The sequence below is a fragment of the Eublepharis macularius genome, chromosome 14 (genome assembly GCF_028583425.1).
Source record: "Eublepharis macularius isolate TG4126 chromosome 14, MPM_Emac_v1.0, whole genome shotgun sequence".
Classification (NCBI taxonomy): domain Eukaryota; kingdom Metazoa; phylum Chordata; class Lepidosauria; order Squamata; family Eublepharidae; genus Eublepharis; species Eublepharis macularius.
In genome coordinates, this window is record NC_072803.1 from 61236278 (window position 1) to 61258380 (window position 22103).

General features: G+C 45.5%; 1 protein-coding gene across 1 annotated transcript in view; it reads right to left on the reverse strand.

Moving 5' to 3' along the window:
* GPR107 (G protein-coupled receptor 107) overlaps nt 1–22103 on the reverse strand; it is a 57278-nt gene that overhangs the window by 21410 nt on the left and 13765 nt on the right. Inside the window, exons 2-11 of the mRNA XM_054997232.1 lie at nt 13345–13446; nt 12224–12274; nt 11901–11986; nt 9323–9450; nt 7421–7461; nt 5788–5844; nt 4856–4954; nt 3369–3502; nt 2628–2703; nt 1871–1944 (exon numbers count right to left, since the gene is read on the reverse strand). Coding sequence (XP_054853207.1) covers nt 1871–1944; nt 2628–2703; nt 3369–3502; nt 4856–4954; nt 5788–5844; nt 7421–7461; nt 9323–9450; nt 11901–11986; nt 12224–12274; nt 13345–13446 — 848 coding nt within the window. The remainder of the gene's footprint in view (nt 1–1870; nt 1945–2627; nt 2704–3368; nt 3503–4855; nt 4955–5787; nt 5845–7420; nt 7462–9322; nt 9451–11900; nt 11987–12223; nt 12275–13344; nt 13447–22103) is intronic.

The window sequence follows — 22103 nt, forward strand, 5'->3', positions numbered from 1 at the left end:
AGTTCAGTGTAGTGGTTAAGAGCGGCAGGACTCTAATCTGGAGAGCCGGGTTTGATCCCCCACTCCTCTGCTTGAAGCCAGCTGGGTGACCTTGGGTCAGTCACAGCTTCTTGGAGCTCTCTCAGCCCCACCCACCTCACAGGGTGATTGTTGTGAGGATAATCATAACACACTTTGTAAACCGCTCTGAGTGGGCATTAAGTTGTCCTGAAGGGTGGTATATAAATTGAATGTTGTTGTTGTTGTTATTATTGCCTTTCATTTCTCTTTTAATAAAATCTTTCTGGTTGAACATCTGGCAGGATCATTTCAAGAGTTCTCTTAAGGGAATAATCCCTGTAAAAATAGGTGGAGAATCCAAGTAACCCCCCCCTTCGTTTGTCTCCTTTAAGCTAAACCCCCCCCCCTAATTAGGAGACTGCCTATTTGAGTAACAGTGACCTTAGCGATGACACGTGCTTCTACCAGCACTGCCTCTGTTTAGGCTCTGTTTCTTGGTCATCACCAGAGCATGATGATAGGAAATGGCTTTTATATGACAGGTATTTGATTTATTTATTGAATGCGCTTCTATCTCACCACCTCAAAACTCTAGGAGGATAACAGTATAACACCAAGTTGCAAGAACACACTACCCAGCCATCAAGGTAAAAAGCATAAACACACACACACACACACACACACAAATAGAAAAGCAGAAGACAAGGATTTAAAAACACAGCCAAATCTGTCTAAGCTTGCTGAAATAAAACCATCTTTCAGGCCAATAAAGGCCCCCTCCCTGAGCAACTGATCACAACAATTCAGAAGCATTTTTTCTGGAAAGGGATGGATGTATCAACCCACACTTGGTAAGATACAGCAGAATGTCCATGCCCATAACCGGATTTATCTGAGGAACACTGTGGATCATATCTCATGTTCAGAAGCACTATATGCTCGTGCTAACCAGCAAAAAGATTCTAGTCTATAATTCATAAAGAACCACACCACACATGGGACACCCACCCACAGCCCTCTGGGTTCTTTCCTTGGTGCTGTGTAAAAGCCAATATACCTGCTCTGCCACTAAGGCTCTCCTTGTGCATGTGCAAAGATATATGGAAATACATTATGCATGTTACGATCGGCCATTTTTAAAGCTTAGGCATATGTCCATGCGATGCTAATTGCACTGCTGTAATCATAAGAGTTGAAGATCAAATACTTTAAATTGTTTTAATAGGCTAGATCCTGTAACGGGGGGGCTTCCCTCTGAGCACAAGGAGATTTTACTGACACTGGAGGTTCAGTTATGAGATTCCATTCCCAGACATGCCTATGAGAGCCTCTTGTGCCAAAAGTCTCCTTTGAGCTGGAAGAGAATGCCACCATTACCAGGAAAGAGGCAGCCTTGTATTCGCCGGAAATGGGATGGCTCCCTTTGTAACACAGCCATGTGGACTAAAAGATCCTCTTACTTGCTTATTTCAATGCATCTGAGGGATTAACACCAACCTCCCCTGCAGCCTGCCCCACCATGAGTACGTCTCTCTCCTTTCATACTGCTTAATTTAGTGTAATGGAGGGTGTGTTGGGTTGGCCCAAGTGGAAATCCCACACAGCTTCACCGTTACTTGCTTTAGAGCAGCACAACCCCTCTTCTTACTTCCTTAGAATTTTCCATTTTTACATTGTGAGGTTGTGGAGGAAGCAACTGCATCTGCCAAAGATGGAGGCTTTTCGGGGGGTTTTTTTAAACACAGGGAAACGATTTCCATTACAAGTCTTGATGTTAATATGCGCTAGGCCATGTCAATATTTGAAGGGATCTATGAAGTCAACATCATGCCTCCCTGCATCTGACCTACAATTTGGTTTGTACACTTACAGGTGAGTGATGTAGTAGACCACGGCCCAGCCTTCAATGGGGAAGCCTTGGGTGGAGATGTAGTGGTAGTCGATCTGGAGGGCAAAGGCATAGGTCAGCTCACAGACTTTTTGATTGGCATCTGAATGTTTGACTTAAGAGGGAACCGGGCAACGATTCAGCCTGTTCTCTCCCCAGGAATTGGGACCTAAAAGAGGGAACCCTCAGGGCGATTTGACAAGCCTGGCTAAGAAACACTGCAAGAGGACAGAGCAAATCACGTGATACACCTTGATCTCCAACACCAGTTTCCTGGCTAGGTTTGCGCTGAGCAAGAAGACAGTAAAGGGCAGATAACTCACATCTGGGTAGTGCAGGATGGAGAGAATATATAAGCTCCTGCACTGAATTAATAACGATCCATGTCCTGTTTTCCTGTCACTGATCAACAGCTAGAGCTCAGCTGGAATCAGGAAGCGCCAAACTGCACTGAGACTCCTTGGGAGGCTCAAGCTGCTGCTCTTCCCACATGTGCACACTTCCCCAGGGCAAACGAGACAGTTGAATCTCTGTACTGAGGTGACTGTCCCTCCTGCCTTGCCTGGAACTCTTGCATTCCAGCAACACTTATATTATCAGCATGACGTATGCAGAAATCCTTTGGAGAAAAGACTTTAGTTGCACACAAGTATGTCCCATTTGGTGTGTCTCTGGTGTCCTCCATGATGCTCATTTCCCAGTGTTAACAGAGAAAGAGATGAAAGGAGAGGTTACTTACTGCATGGAAGACCAAAGAAAGGGATTTGGTGAAAGGAAGAGCTGCCATAAGCCAGTGAATCTTGAACACGTCTGCCCTGTAAGGAGGCGGCAGCAGAGTTAAAAGGTCATCAGAAGCTCAAAAGGGTAAGAGCAACTCTAAAGTATGGCCTGCTTTTGCAGTAGGGTATCTAAAGACAAAGCGATAAGATACCGTCGGTTCCAGAAGCTGGAAATAAAAGCAGCCACTTGCACCGATTTAAGTGTTTGCTTACAACAGAAGGGGGAATTTGCAAGTTACTTGAGCGCTCACATTTCCGACTTGGACATTGCTTCAAAGCACATCTCCCAATATTTCATCCTTTTCCACCCTCCAATCGCTTTGCTTCTTTCAATGCCAGCACTGATTCTTCCCCTTCTCCCAAGGGACCCACAGACTTTATTAGACGATCTGCACTCCCCACCCTGGCAAACGTGCCGTTTCCTCTCCCCCACCCTGGTCAGGCCCCAACTAAATCACGATTCCTTCTGCATTCGCAAACAAGCTGGAAAATGGATCCTGTCAAGACAGGAAGGGATCTTATGGTACAGACCCCTCTAACCTTTGCTGATTAATAAGCAAAAGGCGTATGGATCTGAACTGTGTACACACACCTGAAAGGAGGAATAATGGTTTTCTGCCCTGAACTAGCCACCCCAAGCCCCAGATGAGTGCAAGTCTGATAGCATCAAACTGGTACATGAGTTCCAATGCAGCGTTCACCTGCACTTCCGAAGGATGTGGATCCATGCTACTCCTGAGATGAAGAAGAAAAGTGCCATGGAAACATAGAGCTTGGGGAGAGGGATTTCTCCTGCTGAGAGGTAGCTGCCAGGATTCTTCTCTTGAATCTCTATCTGAAAGCGAAGGAACCGTAAACCTAAAACAGGAGTTTTGTAGCACCTGAAAGACTAGTAAGATTTCGTTCCAGCATAATCTTTCACGAACTAGGACTAACTTAATCAGACGCCAAGATGAAGGAAGCATGAAACCAAGAGGAGTTGTGACTCTCAAGGGGGTACTCAGAGGCTGCACGGTGTGTTCAGGGCACTCCTATCCTAGGAATAACCAGCATGCCTCTCTCTCATACCACTTTAAAGCAAAGGCTCGTTCCTCTTTACATAGCCGTGGAGGATTCTCATTAAAACACTTGCTTCCCAAACCCTCTCCTGCCAAGCTAAAATGAACCAGCTGGCTAAAAGGAACGTATAACCTTTTCCATACGTTCCAAGGAACGTATAACCTTCTCCACTAAGTGCCCCCGCCAATGCTATTTCTCCCAACCTACTCCAAAAATGTGGATTCTAGTTGGGAAAAGGCCACTAGTGAAAGCTAGACTCCAAGTCATGTCGCAGGCAGCTACAACGGCCCATTCTTTCACTTATCCTTAGAAAGCCCATATTCCAGGAGCCACCCGTAGCTTCCCTTGAAAAGGAATCCAGCTAGGGGATAATCTTCAAAATATAAGGATGCAGCATTTGGATTTATATTTGTCAAGAGAAAAAGAATGACCTCGTCTTACAAGGAAAAACATGGGTTGGAAACCCTAGGTTTTCGTTGGAATGCACAATTCTACCCGTGCTCATCCTTTTTGCAGAGATTTAATGAACTCTCCTTGTAGCTAGACGAATCAAAAATATATATGGTACGCTGGATGTCCTTTGCAGACTGGGGTTCCTCTGGTGCGCAGGTGTTATTTTTCAGCAAATACCACCTACGTTTGCAGGGTGGAAAGGCAAAAACTAGAGTGGAAACTTTCCTAGCTTCTGAAAAGATACCACAATATCTCAAGATAGCCAGAAATCTGATTTTAAAAAAAAATACAGAGATCCTTTGGGAGCTGAATTTAGCAGCCAAGACTATGTTCTGTGAAGTTTCTGCAAACTTTCAGGTTTTGAGGAGCGCTTAGCAAGATGTCCCAACCCTGCACTGGGCTGGGTGAGCAAGTGATGGGGACTGAGCCCACCCAACCATCTTCAGGACCAGAGGAGTGAGCTGCCAGCAACTGCTGCTCCTTGCCACTGCTTGTTCACTCAGGAGTCTGGGCATGGAGCAGCAGAGCTGGCACTGAGACCTCCAAGCACAAGGGCCCCAGCAGCTGCCTGAGGATGCCAACACCCAACACCAGAATCCTGATGACTTTTACTTGTTTCCAAGTTGCGGAGACCTAGTTGGAAACACGCAGTTAGAAAGGAAGACAGCCAACTCACGTCAAGGCTGAAAGGCTTGCTCTGCAGGCTCTTGCCGATGCATTTGTGGAAATGGAGGCTGTAAAGGCCTTCCTGGCTCTCTGAGACGTTGAAAAGAAACTGAAAAGCACGGAGAGGAGAAGTTACTGGCTTTGCACATCACCCCTCCACCTGCCTGGTATAAGATGCAAGCGACACCTCTTGCTTCTGAAGAGAACACCACTAGTTGCCAGCCTCGCTTGCACGTGCTGGTGCTTATCTTTAACATCCTAAATGGTCTGGATACCAAAGTATTTAAAGGCTTGCAGGCTCCAATCCAAGCTTACCCGGCAGTTAAGATCTGCTAAAGGGGTCTTCTCTGTGTGCCCTGCCTGGTGAGCAATGGCCAGACACAAGACCCTTATGGTGACAGCGTTGTGACTTTAGACTGTCCTCCCCGTAGCAGTATGCCTGCTGCCAGATTCATTACGCTTCAGCTACTGTGCAAAATTCTGTTTCCTTTGGCATTTGGTTAGAGCCTCTCCTTCTCAGTTCCAGCTTTGTCTGAATCAGGCATTCACTGTTTCTGGCTCTAGCTCTAGTCTCTTTTTAATGCAAATGGTATATTTTCAAATCCATTCTTCTTTGGTTTGGCGGAACACAAAACACCTCATTCCCTTTGGTGCTGCTTAAACTGGCTTACTTGGAGCTTTCCCCCGTGTTATTGTTATGAATTTTCAACAACATGTCACAAGCCATCCTGGTGAGGTAGGACATTCATATTTTAAGCTGGTGAAAGAAAACTCATGGTTTCAAAACCATCACTGAGAGCTGTGTTGTCTTGAAACGGAACGGAAAGCTTTAGGAATGGAGGAGGAGATTATGGCATGTAGGCATAGAAGGGACGCATAGGGACGCCCCCCCACCCCCCACAGGCATCTCATACACAAACCACAGCTAAGGGGAAAACCCACCTGAAAAGAAAGGCCACCTGGTATGTTCCGATAGGGGTGCGAATTCTCAGCAGCCACCTGAGGCAAGATAGCAAAGCAAGATCAGCGTCTTCCAATTCACCGCGAATACGAGGCAAGTTCCTGCTGTGGAAGAATGTTAACCGCGCAACAAAAAAAGCGCATTTCCAAACGGTGCTTCTAGACTCCCCACACGGAGCTAATGTACATCCACGGGTTTTGTATGTGCACATCCTTCTCCGATGGTGGGGAAGCTGCTTGTGGGGGAGAGCATGTGCATTCTCTCCTACTCTGCCTAATAAGGCAAGGAAGCGGACCAGCTGGTTCACCTGCTAGTATGGCACAGACTCCAGATCACTGGACAGGAGAAGGTGCCTCTGCCAATACACAGCAAGGAGATGCGCAGCAAGGAAAGGTCTCGGGTACAGCCATGGCAGGCATTTTGTTAAGCAATCCTTGCCGAGTTGCACCCTTCCATGTTGAATGAAGGCACTGGTCTTGCAGTGTACAAGTCTGCTTAGGATAGCCCTGATCGTCCCCTTCTTTGTCAGCTTCTTTTTTTTAGTATGAGCCATATGCCAAAGCAGCCAGGGAACCAGCAACGTCCGCTTCTACTGGCTGCAGCACGAACCAAGGTTCTCCTCTGCTGCATGAGCAAATGCCCAAGGTGATGGTGGAATTTTCCCTGTCTACACGTCTGTGGCTCACTCCCGTTTGCTCACATTCATGACTGATGAGGCCACTAAGGGAACAGACCCTCTTTCAGTCATTAGGCCAAACCGTTTCTGCTCACCCAGGCTTTTAATTACGGAGCTGTTTGTTTAATACTTACTGTAAGCTGTCAATGGTCTGCTTTTATGGTTTATGTTTCGATGCTGGGATGGGTTTTTAACGCTTATTTTAATTAATATAGAATTTGCAGCTCGTGGAAAGAAACTGAAATAAAGTAATAATTTACAAACGAAACAAAACTTGGGCTCCAATTGTAAGACTGACCATAAATTAGCTTTATCAGAAAATGACTTAATTCAGATGTTAATTTAGGCTGCAACTAAACTTCGACTTGCTACAGCAGGCTCAGATGTGGCTTGCCTGGTGTGCCTGCGTGCTCCCCTCTTCTACTTTTTGTGCAGTTATATTTCATTCACTTCTTCTGTTCCAATCTCTCTGGTTACCCTTCTTCTGCGGGGCTGTTTCCCCTCCACCTTTGTCATCTTTTGGGGTAGGCAAACTCCAGCTTGCCCAGGCACCTGCAGTTTGACCTCAAAACAAATGGAGAGTTTTGTTTTCTCTTGAGGGCAGCTGCTTCTCAGGTTCTGCATGAGAAGGGGGAGGAAGAGGAGGAAGGAGGAAGTGTGTGCAGGCATGACAGACCAGCTATGTTTGCACCAGCTGCAGCAGAGTGGAGTATGAGGCCAGGCGTGACATCTGAACGGGCCAATAGTTTGGCATGGCTGAACCTGGCCTGAAGAACAGTGAGCCCGTATATGCCTTGCTGCATCAATATTTTGTCATCTGAAACACCGCTGAAGTACCCTTTTTATACTCTGAAAAAAACTTCACTGTAAATTTGCTTTTGAATTTTCACTGATTTGTAATAAGAATAGTAATAATAACGGAGCTAGCCATCTCTCACCTGGGTTGCTGTCACACTTTTGGGGGGTGCCTGCTTCGTCTCTAGACATACACACACAAAAACAGATGTTCAGACAGGTTGGCCTCTATTCACTGTGGTTTTTTAAAACATTTATTATCCCACCTCTCTACCTTCATAGCGCAGACTTGGTAGCATGTCTCCCATTCAGGCCCTGCCCAGACTTAAAATCTGCTTAGCTTCAGAAAGATAGCTACACAGTGTGCCTTCAGGGTATACCCTAAGCCGAATTTTATGCATTTCACAACACCTTTGTGGAATCCCATCTCCATGGCAGAGCCAAACACCAGTTCATCCAAGGGAAACTCACTAGAGAGAGTTCATTCCTTCATTGTGATCTGGGGCATGGCACCCAATGGCTTCTTGAAAGGCTTAGAACAAACTAAGGGAGGGCAGGGATCCTTGGCATGTGTTGGAGGGGATACTTTATAAGCGTGACCTCTATGTTGGAGGGGTGAAATGTAAGGTGATGGGGGAAAACAGAAGCGGTGTACAATGTTTAGGTTTTCACATCCTCTTAATTCTTGTAGAATCAAAGATCAATTCTATTTTTTTAAAAGCCCACAAAAAAAAATTACCAGCTACTGCAGGACCTCCTTGCACACTAATATAAAAATGTGAAAAAATAAATCTCAGAATAGACAAAAGCATCATTACTGCCATGAAAGAACTTCAACACGCAAAGCCTCCTCTTACCCAGATTTCCCAGAATCAGCTGTTTTGGAGAGAAGAAACATTCCTCCCTCCTCCCCATCAAAGTGCTGGCTGGAAAATACTGAGGCTAGCCAGGTTGCTGGGGACACTGGTACATGCTGAAGGGTTTTCAGTCCTTCAACTGAAAACAGCTAGGATCTACGAAGCATTTCATATTACAAGGCCTAAGCAACACAGATCATTTAATCGTAAACTCTCTACGCGGTTTGGTTAAACGTGCATTCTTTTCCCTCCCCTGTTCCTCAGGCCTGTATACAGAGGCATACTGCTTCTAAGCACAGAGACTCCATTTAGCTAAAAACTTAAATTGTAAAATATATTCCAAAAAAGTATTTTTTATGGATGTGCACAAAACATAGGTTAAAAACAAGTTTAAAAACATAAGGCCTGAATGGCAGGCTACAAGCGTATGTTAAAAAAAATTGCTAAAACATGCTCTATACACAGATGATGATACAGTCCAATGACCCACACAAAAACAGACCGTACGTGTTTTGGCCCTAAGGCCTTCCTCAGTGGTCAACTGTACAATATTTATAATCAAACACACCCACACATTCAGGAACCAATACAGAAATGCTCCCGATGCTTTATCTCTTGTATTGTGTGGTATAATACAAATCTTGCTGTAGACCAAAGACAGTACTCACACAATGCTCTTCATTTGATATTGTACTCTGAGGCTTGGTTTCCAATGTATTTGAGTGTGTTTCATAAATGTGCGGTTGAAATAAAGTGGCACTTTAACCTCATGAAGTTCAGCTATATGAAAAGGTAGGATTTTTAACCTATATTTTGTTCACATCCGTAATAAGTACCTTTTTGGAATATATTTTACATTTTAGGTTGTAATGTGACCCCTCTATTTCCCCCCTGCTTGTTTGGGTTGAGTCAGTGGGGGCTCTTCCCCACTCCGCTCCTATTCTTCTTTGTTGTGGCTTCATTTAGCTATCATCGCTTATGGCAATCCACAGACCATGAACTGACAGTTTACTTTTAAAGCCAGTACAGTCAGTGGCTTTAGCCCTCATCTTGGGGTGGCCTACTGTGTGACTGAGACAGTCTGATCTACACACAGGTCCAGCAGTAAAATAGCAGAGTCCCGTGGCAGATATGAAAAGGGCTGGACATTTGATGGCGGCTTAAATTTAAATCTGGACACAGGCTTACCAGTGTTCTGAGGTGGTGGCTCCTCTGCCAACAGGCCCTTAACTGGAGTGGTCCCTGACGGTGCAGTCCCATCGACAAAGACGATTTTGGGCAGCTCAGCCGTTTCGACTTTGGGCTTGATTTTCACACTGCATAGACAATAGCGAGGCACACTACGTCATCTCTATGAGAACAAACGGCACATCCCAAAACAAGGAAACTTGGAAGTGGCAGCACCAGTGGGGTGTGGTACGGAGGAAAGAGGGAAGGCCACCACTGGGCTAGAAAGGAAGGTACAGAGAGAGAAGTGAAAAACAGCTACGCTAAAGATGTGGGTAGGGAAGAAGCAGAAGGGCCACAGGCTGACCCCTAAGCATACGATTTGCATGCAGAAGGTCCCAGTTCCAATCCCTGTTAATTTCAGCGGAAGGACCTCAAAAGTCAAGGAAGACCTGCTGCCAGACGTAGAGCTGCACAGAGCAATGGTCCGGCCCCATGGAGTCAGCTGTGATAATGACAGGCTCACGAGGTTTAGAAGGTAGAGTTTTTGTTTACAAAGGCACTGGGTTTTTTTTAAAGTAGGGGAAGAAAAAGACAGCAGACCAGCCTTCCAGAGGTGGACTGAAGGTGAAAATAACAACAACAACAACCAATTTATATACCGCCCTTCAGGACAACTGAACCCCCACTCAGAGCGGTTTAAGTGTGTTATTATCCTCATGACAATCACTCCATGAGGTGGGTGGGCTGAGAGAGCTCCGAGAGAGCTGTGAGTGACCCAAGGTCACCCAGCTGGCTTCAAGCGGAGGAGCAGGGAATCAAACCCGGCTCTCCAGATTAGAGTCCCATCGCTCTTACCCACCACACCAAACCGGCTTGCTTGGTGTAGTTGCTCATGCACTTAATTACTTTGAAAGGTTGCATCTTTCAGAGAGAGAGAGAGAGAGAGAGAGAGAGAGAGAGAGAGAGAGGGAGAGGGAGAGGGAGAGAGGGAGAGAGGGGGAGGGGGAGGGGGAGGGGGAGGGAGAGGGGGAGAGAGAGAGGAGAGAGAGAGAGAGAGGGAGAGAGAGAGGTGCCACCTTTCCAGGGTTGTGCCACTTCCTCATTCCACCATCTCCCCAAAAATGTTTTTACCAATGTTTTACCAATTTGGTGACTGGGAAAAAAAAAGAGGCAGCACTATATGCATGATTTATGTATTGCTCAAAGCGCTTCACATCCATTATCTGAAGAATCCTACCCACTTTCCCAGTAAGATAGGCCACTGCTATTATTCCTAATGAGCAGAAGCAAAATATCAAGGAATTCCGTGGCCAAGGCAAGGCTTGAGGTTTGGCTATCACTGCCTCCACCCCACCACATACTCCTGCTAGTCTCCACGGCAATTTGTTGCCTTTCAATCCCAGTTGGAATGGAATCAGTTACCTGCTTCTCAGAACACGGCAGCCTTAGTCAAATAGACAACATGAACAAATAAGAGGGTTAAGGGGTTTTCTACTGCTCCTCTAAGGTTTAAATGGATATTAAATCAGTAAGCATTATCAGCTTCTCTAAAGTTAATTCTTTTCAGTGCCCTTTATAGGAAGTCAAGTCTCCGGAGAAACTGGCCATCAGCAAGTACTTTATTAACGCTCCTGGAAGCAGCAGGAATGCAATCTACACATCCATAATATTGATGGATTTAGCAACAGGCTTCCCTGTGAGTACATGATGCACTCTACGGCTGACATGGCCCTCTTCCAGCCATAAGACCAGCTTCCCCCAGCGCCAAGCCAGCTTCCAATAGGATGCAGCAGGACAGCAGCTCCTCGGCAGACAAACCCTTGACCTGGAACCAGATGTTTAGTAAGCAATTGCTGTGCTGTACTTCAGTTAAGAGGGCCCAAAAATATAGCTAAAGGCTTTGCTTGGGGGAATGGGGGGGGGGGCTGCAAAAAGATGAGCAGATGTGCAACCAGCAGGCATTTCAGCTGTGCACTGACTAGAAAACATTCCAACCAGGCTTAAATTTTCTATTTGGCTCATGCGTAAAACTCCTCCTTTGATAGCAATAAACTTGCAAATGGTCCCAAGTTTTTTAATGAAGGGCCTGCTGCCAACTGCTAAACTAATTATAGAAGAATGCAAACTTTCGACATCTTTTCTTCTGGTGTATGAAACTCGTAGATCAAAAAAATCAGGAATGGTCAACTTCAGTGTTCTCAGAGGCCATTCTGTTCTTCAGTCACTGGTCCAAACATGTATTTTAGCAAAAAAACTGACCTCCCTTTGTGAACTCCGTAAGGAGGTGGACGCCACTTACAATGAAGGGTTTTCCAGTTTCCAAGCACAGGTGGAGCAAACATTTCATACAACATGCAATACTGAAGAAAGAGGTTCTGCACACGCACAACGTGGAAAAAGATTTGTTTCCAAATAATGGCTAGGCGAGATCTTTTACTGTTAATTTAACATTTCATAATTAGCATTTCGTAATACTCCCAGGGCCAGTTAAAAGCAACCCTTTGTGGGCACAATACAGCTCAGCGGCTGGCTAGTCATCTCTGGGATATCAGAGAAGGAGGAGACAAGTTGGAAGACATTTAACTGAAGTTCTTACCTAAAATCTGTGAAGTTCACAAGTAGGATTTTGAGAGAAACATCATGCAATGTACTGTTCAGAATGCAATAGTCCAATTTTTCATCCTAAAAGCAGCAAAAGCAGAGCTGGTCATCTATAACAGCCTCTCTGCCCACCCCCATAAAGGTAAAAAGTTGTAACTTTCAAGGTTTTAAATAAGTGGGCACATCACTTTCCAGAGGAACAAGCGTAAATGTGAAGGTGCGATAAAGAAGTTATCTTCTTTATTAGTATAAGGAATACAATACAGAATGACCAATTATTAATCAGCAAGCAAGAACACCTCTCTTTTTTGGTCTTACCAGGTAAGTGGAGAATCCATCATTCCGTGTCCGGTCTAAAGTGAATCCCACCTAAAGGGATTGTTCAAAGAATGAAACATTTAAAATTAAGGCAGTCAATGATTTAAAGATTTTTTAAAAAATGGAATGATCATTATACCACTTGACATTTAAGATCAAATGCACGCTGCCAACATTAGTACATATTTGAGGATGCTGAAGAACATGTGACAGAATTTATGACTTAACAAGCCAAAGATACCACTTGTTTTTAGAAAAGACATCTTTAGTATCGTTCACAGGAGTAATACCTACAGAACCTTCAATAGATACTCTCAAAAAATAGAAAGGTATTTCCAGATTACCAGCAGAATTTGCCTCTCCCAATTAACCAACAAAGGATTAAAGCTGCAATCCTACACATGTTGATTTGGAAGTTAAAGCTCTTTGAACATAGCAAGACTTCATAAACAAGTTTACTCAGAAAAACTGTGCTCCTAGTTGATTTAGATTCTTAATTAGGCAATAGCCAAATAGAGGCTCCACTGTGGTGGGGCAGGACAAGGAGGGAAATGCAAGCAACTCTCGATTTGTTCTACATTAAACCTCCAGAGATACCCAGGCTATGCTCCCACACGTATTTTACTGCTCAAATGCCATCACAGTATTGCAGCAGCTCAGTATTAAATTAAGGGCTGGAGCATCTGACACAGACGACAACTCACCCCATGATATGTCGTCTTAGCACTCACCCTAAATGTTGAGTGCCACACTGCAAGTCCAGCACATTCCACCCCTTCCACATGTCCAACAGCCACTAGGTTCGCAATGGAGTTAGAGAAAGACTACATGGAGATGCCAGGTTTTCTGCCACGTCCTTGCTGTATCCATACCACATGCTCCAGTCCTTAATTACTACTGGAAAGATGCAAGCTAAGGAAACCACTTAGAGCACTTGGAGCAAGCTAAGGAAACCACTGAAGGTCTGTGTGGCACTCAAGATTATTTGCAGCTGCTACCTCGGGAGCAAGTATACCATCTGGGGTCAATCACGGTTCAGTCCCAATATACAGGCCCTCCCCCTTTACCACCCAATACTGCATGGCAGCTTGTGGGGCTTGGTACAACAGGACGGTACCTACCAGGCAGCTTTTGTCAACTGAGAGGTTGTGGACCTTGACCATCATGGAGCCATCCTTGAAGAAACCGAACGTGTTGAGATGAACTTTCTGCCGCACATCATCCTGGAACAGAGGAAGTGGCCTTCTTTACAAACCTTATGTTGCCACTGGGCTCCTCCCATCCCAGAACTGTCCCCAATAACAGCCCTTGTACCTGGGTGCACCAAAGGGAAGCCGTGAGCCCACCCCCTCTATCAGCCCACCTGGGAAGACTAAGTGCCATCTGGTACCATGCCCTTCCAGAACCATCTCCCACAACAACCATTCCACCAGTTCATTATGGAACAGTTAAGAAAGTTAGTATATATTCATTTTCTATAAGAAAAACTGCAAGTATACGAGATGCAAATTTCTGCATCCTATGCTACCACAGCATACATATCATTAATTGTTGCCATCTAAGAAGTAGAAAAAATTGAAGGTAGAAAACAAATTCTGTATAGTAAAGAAAAGGAAGTGTATTATTTGGACAGAAGCTCGCTCATACTGCTACAACAGGCAGAACTACCAGCTAAACTTCCTTAACACTGAACTCTTCAAAAACATTTTATCATTAAACATGCTACAGCAGGGGCCTCCAGCATGCAACACACCGCAGCCAAGTGTTTTTAGAAAGTGGGTGGCATTAAGTGGGACTCCTGCCCAGCAGGGCTTCTGATTGACCACTGGAGGTCTGAATGGCTATGCAGATTAAAATAACTTTTTGGTGGCAGCTTACTCCACTTCCCTAGCGTATTTTTTAAAGTTAAGAGTCTCGGACTAGGATCCTGGGAGACCTGGGCTTGAATCCACACTCTGCCATGGAACCTCATAGGGTGGCCTTGAGCCCCTCACAAACTCTCAGACTGACTTAAGGTTGCCAGGTCCAGGTTGGGAAATTCCTGGAGACTTGAGGGGTGGAGCTCAGAGAGGACAGGATTTGGAGAAGAAGGGACCATAGCAGGGTATAATACCATGGAGTCCACCCTCCAAAGCAGCCATTTTGTCCAGAGGAACTGATCTCTATGGCCTGGAGATCAGTTGTAATTCTGGGAGATCTCCAGCCATCACTTGGAGGCTGGCAACCCTACTGGCCTACCTGACAGGGTTGTTGCTATGAGAAAATGGAGGAGGAGAGAATGATGTTCCAAGACACTTTGAGTCCCAACTGGGGAGAAATGTGGGATATAAATTAATGTATCGTCCCTGGGGCTTCCTTTGCGTACGGCTCTACTTCTCAAAGCAGCCATTTTGTGGGTGGCTCCAATTCCCATGTATTTAAGCTACATTATAGCCCAAAGATTTTTAATCATGAAATAAGGATTAATTTTTAATGATATAGTATGAGAAACATTCATGCAATGCTTTTTTTAAAAAAACTGTAAATGAATTTCATTAATTCATTCATTAGGGTTCCAATGTCATGCTCTCTCACAGATTTCTGTAAGATTATTTGGGGTAATTTTCCTGTCTAGAAGATACCATCATAGATGCTTGATTTTGCAGTTATCAAAACCGTGAATTTGTGTCTGCACTCTGCAGAGATAACATGCCTAATTGAGAAAGAGATCTCAGTCCTTCTGTTACTCTGAAAATCTATACATGCAGACCCATTACCTCTTACATTCTAAGCTTCAAGAACTTCAATGAATAGAAGACTGTTTGGAGTGGAGTAGATCTGGATAAGGAGGAGATGTCAGGAGGGAGGGGAAAGCAGAACAAATGAAAGTGAAACTTCTTGAGCAGAATATTTCAGAAGTCGTGAGGTTTTTAAAAAATAAAACCTTGTTTTCCTTTTTTTTTAAATTAAGAGCTTTATATAATTCCAGAACAATCCTAAAACTATGGTTACAGAAAAAAACTAATAGAGGAAACACAGACAACTAACCAACATACAGAAATAACACCAGAAATAATATAAAGAAACAACAAAAAAGAAGAAAAAACTATATAAACTAAAAAACTATATAACTATAAAAAACTATATAAACTAAATTTTCTCCGCAACAAATACTGGAATCATCTTCAAATTTACATTTACTCTAAATAATCATGAAAAGCTCTCTTTTTTCTGACATCCAAATTGCTTAATCCATAAATCCACAAATCATCAAGTCATTATTCATTTCACGAAAGAAATCTAGGAAGGGTTTCCATTCATCAACAAATGAACTTGCTGACTTTTTCCCTAATCAATACAGTAAGTTTTGCCATCACTGCCAATTCCAACACCTTTGTCAGTCATTCCTCCATTGTAGGCAGTGTCGAACTCTACCGCTTTTGTGCATATAGTAGTCTTGCTGCTGTAATCGTATACAAAAAGGGAGTAGTGAAACTATTTTCCATTTAAAAAGTCTCTGGCTTCAGATGAACTTCTTACAAGTCCATCTCATGTGAAAAAAAACTATCCTTTGTGTTGAGCACATTTACAGCATAAATTCAAGACACCTTTACAATATTCTAACCAATTTGTCAGGAGTCACATACCATCGATACATCATCTGATAGAGATTCTCCTTCAGACTGGAACTTAATGTAAATGGTAACTCTTTTAACCACACTTTCCCCACTGTCCCATTAATATATCGTAAAAAAAAATTTGAGCTCATTGGCAGCCCAATCCTAAGAGGGGCGGGGAAAGTGAATAGGAACCGAACTAAGGCTTGCGACGGCGTATCTGGGCTTTACGCCCGCGTATGTCGCCCTCCGCTCGCGCTGGGACGCGGCGCTGGCCCGCCGGCGGGCTGGCACTGGCGCAAGCCTCAGGCGCCCGGGCGGCGGCGGAGGAGTGGCGTAGAGCCCTGCGCCGGCGTGGGGGGGGGGCGTGGGGGGAGGGTGGGGCCGGAGTTAGTCCGCTCCCTAAGCCCCTCCAGAAGCGGGAACGCCCACAGTGGCGGAAAAAAGCTGCGCCACGGAAAAAGAAGGCGTAGCCCATAGGCGCCCATGGAACGGCAAAAAACTGACCCTCTCTCTGAGCGCCCCGCCCCGCCCCCATGGCCCAAAGGAACATAGGATGAGAACCATCCCGGGGACCAATCAGCATGCGCACCCGGCATGGACGAGCCCCCCTCTCTGCACCCAATCATCTGCGAACGCGCCCTACAAAACATCCGGCCAGCGCCGCCCAAACCCCAGGTAAGTGTGCACTTGGCCGGAGGCTCTGCCCCTCTGTCCGTGTGCTGCGTGGCATTGCCCCTTTCAACACCGAAGGGGGGTGAGGGCATTCACGGTGGAAGGCACAGAATGCACTCGGGGGACTTTGCGAAAAAGTGGAGGAACTTCCCGTAAAAGGGAAGAAGTGCAAATGTCTGCCTAACTCCCTGACTCAACATCTAACTGGACTCATGCAAGCTCGTTGCTTCTAACTAAGCACAAACAAATTAACTCTTCCGAGACAGAAGGGAATGACACTTGGCAAAGTAACTGCAGCCTCTCCTGTTTCCTTGCAGGTGCCCTGACTCTGGCGCTCCCGCCTGGTGATGACCAACAGAGCGCTGACAGGTGAGGAGGAGGTAGGGGAGGGGGGGGGCTGTTCCACAGATTAGTGCAAACCGCCCATTCACCTGAACCCACCCGCTCACTTGCTGCTTTGGGTGAGGCCTAGCAGGGGTGGGGGGCAACCATGGCCGCCCCGGCCGCCTCAGAGGCAGGCGCCCTGAAAACCACATGGGCCCCTGGCTGCCTGTCCTTCCAAATGGGCTCTGCCCAGCCCTCGACACCCTGCCTCTCCTACACGCCTCCCCTTCCTCAAGTCTGCTGGGGGAGGTGGGATGGTATAATAATAAAGACTGATTTCTGTGCAACGGGTGTCTGTGGTCTTTGCCTTGGGACGGGGACGGGGGCGGGCCCGCTGTGTCTGCCTCTTGGTGGCGGCCTCAGGCCAACCCTCCCCTTTGGCGCGACTTGGTGGCTGTTCCCTACTCCCGGGACTGGCTGCTGCCCTGGATTCCTCATGGCAGGGCGCCTGGCAGTCCCATGCCAACCTCTCTGGACGCGGCTGCCACGGACTTGGCGCTGCATTGGGCAAACGAGGGAGAGGCTCCTCAGACCACGCCCACCCCTCCCCTTCCCGACTGCGAGCCCCGCCCAACGCACGAGCCAGGGTGGTCTGCCGGCATGGGCGCAATTTGCCTGCTGCTCTAAGGCCTGGCCGGGATCGCGTGCTGCCCATTGGCTGCGCCTGTCCTGGCCCCTCCTCCTGCCGGTTGTCAGGAACAGCGCCCTTTATCTGCGCCCGGCGGCGGCCGTGCATCAGACCCGCCCACAACACTTTCTGGTTCTACCAATTTGCATCTCTGCGCTGCTGCTGGCGCCGCTGTGGCCACACTTTGCTGGCACAGGATCCGTCCTGGCGCCGCCGCCACACCGCGTGTGCAGCTGCACCGGCGTTGGGGCCGGCCATAGGATTGCGCAGTTAATCATACATTCTTTGACTTGCTCTTCTTCTGTCTCAAATTTCAACAGAAGTTTATATATTTTGGCAATAACATGTTCATTATTTGTACATAATTCTGTCTCAAATTCAGTCTTAACTTGATCAAAATCATACTGCCTTTTGTTTGCTTTAAACCTTTCTATCATTTGCATATAAGTAACTATTGACAAGTACATCTGTCTGTTATTAAGTCCTCTCTTGATTTTATTCTAACATCATCCTGTGAAAATACTAACATGTCCTGATATGTTAAACAACTAGAAGGGTTTCCCATCTCCTTTCTAAAATGTTCTTCTATGGCGATAGCAAAACAAATTTTACGTTTGTTTGTTTCAAATTCTCAGCAAAGCATGCCTAATATAAGTTATTAAAATCTCTATTAACTTTGGCTTCATTGTACCACAAATAAACCATGCCATCCAAATCTTGTCATGTTCTTCTATATAGAAGTCTTGAGATCTTTGTGACTGTACCCTGTAGTACAAGCAACAACACCCATTATGTGAAAAAATACAATGGGCTCTAGAAAACTGACTCAGGGGGTCCCACCCGGCGTCAAGTGGGCGCTTTGTGGTGGCCTGGATGCCAGACCGGGAGGGCGCTGAGAGGAGGCGTGCTTACACCGTCGATTCGGCAGGCCCCCTCCTGGCAGCAAGCAGGCACTTCACAGTGGCCTCAAGGCCAGAGTTGGCGGCAATGTGTCTGTACGAGGATAAAAACTGAGTCGTTGCCAATATGACTTGCCTTTTATATAGTAGGAGTCTCTCCCTTGAAGAGAAAACTTATAATTGCAGCAGGCTGTAAAAGAGATCCAGTTTGGGAATATTTTTGTTTAGCCACATTAATTAACAAACATGATGTTTAAGCAAATACAAGAATACATATGCTAGATAACGTTATTGTTTTAGATAAACAATTTAAGTGGCTTTTGTTAATTATTTTTCCTTTCAATAAAGTTTAGCAGAAAAGTTTTCCAAATATGAATGATTAACCAATTAAACCGAAGATAGTTCACATCACAATGATTTCATAATGGTTTCAAATGGTAAATAACCAATCATTAGAAAGTTATATGGGGAGGGGGAGTGATGTGCAATGATGACAGATGCTCAGAGCTGAAGCTCCTGAACCCTTTCTACTCCTGAGATTTTAAAGTGTCTGTTCACCGAAAACGGACCTTTGGACACTTACCGTGAAGGGTCCTTCTCCTCTGAGGAAAGGAGGACATCTTGGGTGATTCCCACCATCCAATCAGGGAGGCAGGAACTAACTTTCTTCCTCTTCCTCTCTAGCCTGTGGGACCACCCTCTCTTCAGTTCAGGTGACTCCACAAAGCAGTAACATTCAATTTATCATTCAGCAACTGTCAGTACTGAGAGAAAAAACACCTGTTGCATTAACATGCACTGTAAATAAAGCATAACCCGGAGGAGGTAGACGAATGAGGCAGCGGGGTAGAGAAGGACGGAGACCGGGGGAGGGCAAGATGTCCTCCTTTCCTCAGAGGAGAAGGACCCTTCACGGTAAGTGTCCAAAGGTCCGTTCTCCCCCTGAGGCGGAGGACATCTTGGGTGCTCCCAAAGCAGTTTCCAGTTTCTGGGTGGGATGTGGTCTTCGTCCACGATCATGCACTGCAGTACTTTTCTACTACAGTCAGTGTCCGCTGAATCATATAGACTGTGTAATGCTGCACTAGTAGTAGCATCCCTCAAAGAGTGAGCTGGTATTCCACAAGGAACCTCTACGAAGAGAGTTTTTAGGAGTTTTGATAGTGTATGTTTTGCTATTGGCACCTACCACTGCTGAAGACAGTTTCTTCCCCAAATTGAGGGGAGATATATTTAAGAACATTAAGACTGACTTTCTGATTTGCACTATTCGGAGCAGATAGGCCTTGAGCCTCCTTCTGACATCTAGGTTGTGTCAGAGCCTCTCCCTAGTCTATTTAGGGTACAGGTAGAAATATGGTAACCTTTTGCAAACTAAGCAGTTTGGAGCATGCTTTTGGAAGACAGTATGAGGCATCACCTTACCATTGGGAAAGATAGAATTCAGGTCTGACTAAATCTTCTGGCAGATGCGAACATAATAAGGAAGTTAGTCTTCATTCTCAGCCTTCTCAGGGGAATATCCTTGACCGGTTCAAATGGATGTTTGGTCAGGGCTGTGTAAAATGTCTACTGAGTGAGGGCTTTCCACTCAGAGTTGTACATTCTGAGCATAAACTGAGCATAAACTCAGAGTTGTAAATTCTGAGCATAAACTGTTTTCTGAATGCTAGGAGAGTGTTGGCCACCTCTCGGGAATATCCCCATCTTAGGAAGGTGTTCCTTTCTATTTCCACACTGTTAAGCAGAGTAAGTCTAAATGAAAAGGCCAAATTGGTCCCTGCTGTAACTTGACCGGAGAGGTCAGTAGGATGAGAGGTGGAAATATCACCATCTGTTGGAGGGTGGAAAGGCATGGTCTGTTACTGGTAAGGGTAGTAATACATAGAGGAGGCCTAATGGCCACTGCAATGCCAGGACATCTGCTTGTGGGTAGAACAAATCTTGTCATGTACCACGGTAGTTGATGGCTGTGTTGGGGGACACACAGGTCCATGAAGTGTTATGAAGTGCAATGTTATGAGAAATTTCTTAAGGGACTATTCCCCTCTTGTCCCCTCAGCCAGTCTGCCTGGGCAGTGGATATGCCTTTGATGTGTACAGTTCTGATCGAAGCTAGGTGACCATCCTCCCAGGTAAGTATCCTTGCTGCCACCTTGTGTCGCCTCGAGGTCTTGAATCCCCCCTGCTTGTTTATATATGTTTTGTCTGCAACCTTGTCCATACAGATCTGGAACAGGGCCAGACAAATTGCTCACCTTTCTAAGTCATTGATAGGAAGACAAGCCTAACCTGATTCTTACACCTGTAAATGTGTTGTTCTTGAGGGGTTGATCTGAAGTGGTATCTGAATGGGAAGATCTGTCTTCTCCATGATCTGTTGTTAATGAGATCTAAGAAAGGTCTGAAGTGGTCTTGCCTATAGACGACCCCAAAGGTATTGCATTGTAGGTGGCCACTAGCAAACCCATCAGTTTCAGTAGTGTTGTGAGAAGTGATTTTGCACTCTGATGACAGTCTCAATCAGCAGTTTGGTCTTCATGACCTTTTCTTTGGTGAGGGATAGAAAAAACCCTTTTGGTGACTGTGATCTAACCCAGGTGTTCAGGATTGTAGGAACTGAATGGTGAATTGAGTGTTGTGGTGAGATTTTCTCTTGAACCGATCAGGAGATCATCTGGGTACAAGTGAACATGAGTACCCCGTCTCTGAAACGTATGATGGGGTTGATCATTATTTTTTTTTAAAAAAACATAAAATCTTAGGTATTGTTGATGGGCTGTCAGAAATGGCACATGGAGGTATGTTTCTGTGAGCTCTGTAGATGTCATGTGTTCTTCTGATTGATTGGTCACTGCAACTGAGTCCAGAGTCTCCATTTAGAAGTGATACAATTTGATAAACTTGTTCAAAAAACTTGAAGTCTAATAACACCCTCCAGTCCCTATTATTTTTAGGGACTGAGAAGAAGATTGAGTAGACCTCTTTCTGGTGGGCAGCTTTCAAATTGTATGGAATAGCCTTGTGAGACTATTTGTAAGGCCTGCCTGCTTGTCAACCTAGGCTTGATGATAAAGAGTAGTTGGCCTCTCACAGGGACAGCTAGCAAGTCCTGTCTTAAGAGATCTGGGTATTAAGGTTGGATCTCTTTCCACATGTGGAGAACTGTCTGTTTGATCTTAGGAAAAGGTAAGCATTATCCCCACAATACAGCTGGAGAGCTGGGACTGAGAGGACTGGTTTATCCAAGGCCATGTGGCAAGTTCATGGCAGTAGCGAGATTTGAACCTGCAGAGTGCTGCATCACTGTTCAGTTACTTAACCACTATACTACAAGTGGGGTCTTGAAAAGATCCCCCTTAATAAAGGGCTGCCTAGATTAACCCCAGGATGGCCATTTGGAATCTTGTCTGGACCTTAGTAGTGTGTGTTGTGAATAAAAGGCTAAGGGCCAATGGATCGCCTCTCAGATGGTTTGAGTGTTTTTGGCAACACATTCTTCTGTCCTAGGTCTCAATCTAGATCTTTCCCAGGGCATCCCCAAATCGCTTGCCTCTCTGAAAGGGGTATGCCAGGACGATATTTTTAGAGTGTGAATCTGCTGGCCATGCTCTTAGTCAAGCGTGCTGGCTTGTTACTGCTGTCAAGACCATAATCCTGGAAGAAAAAGGTAAATGTATCCAGGATGACGTCTGTCT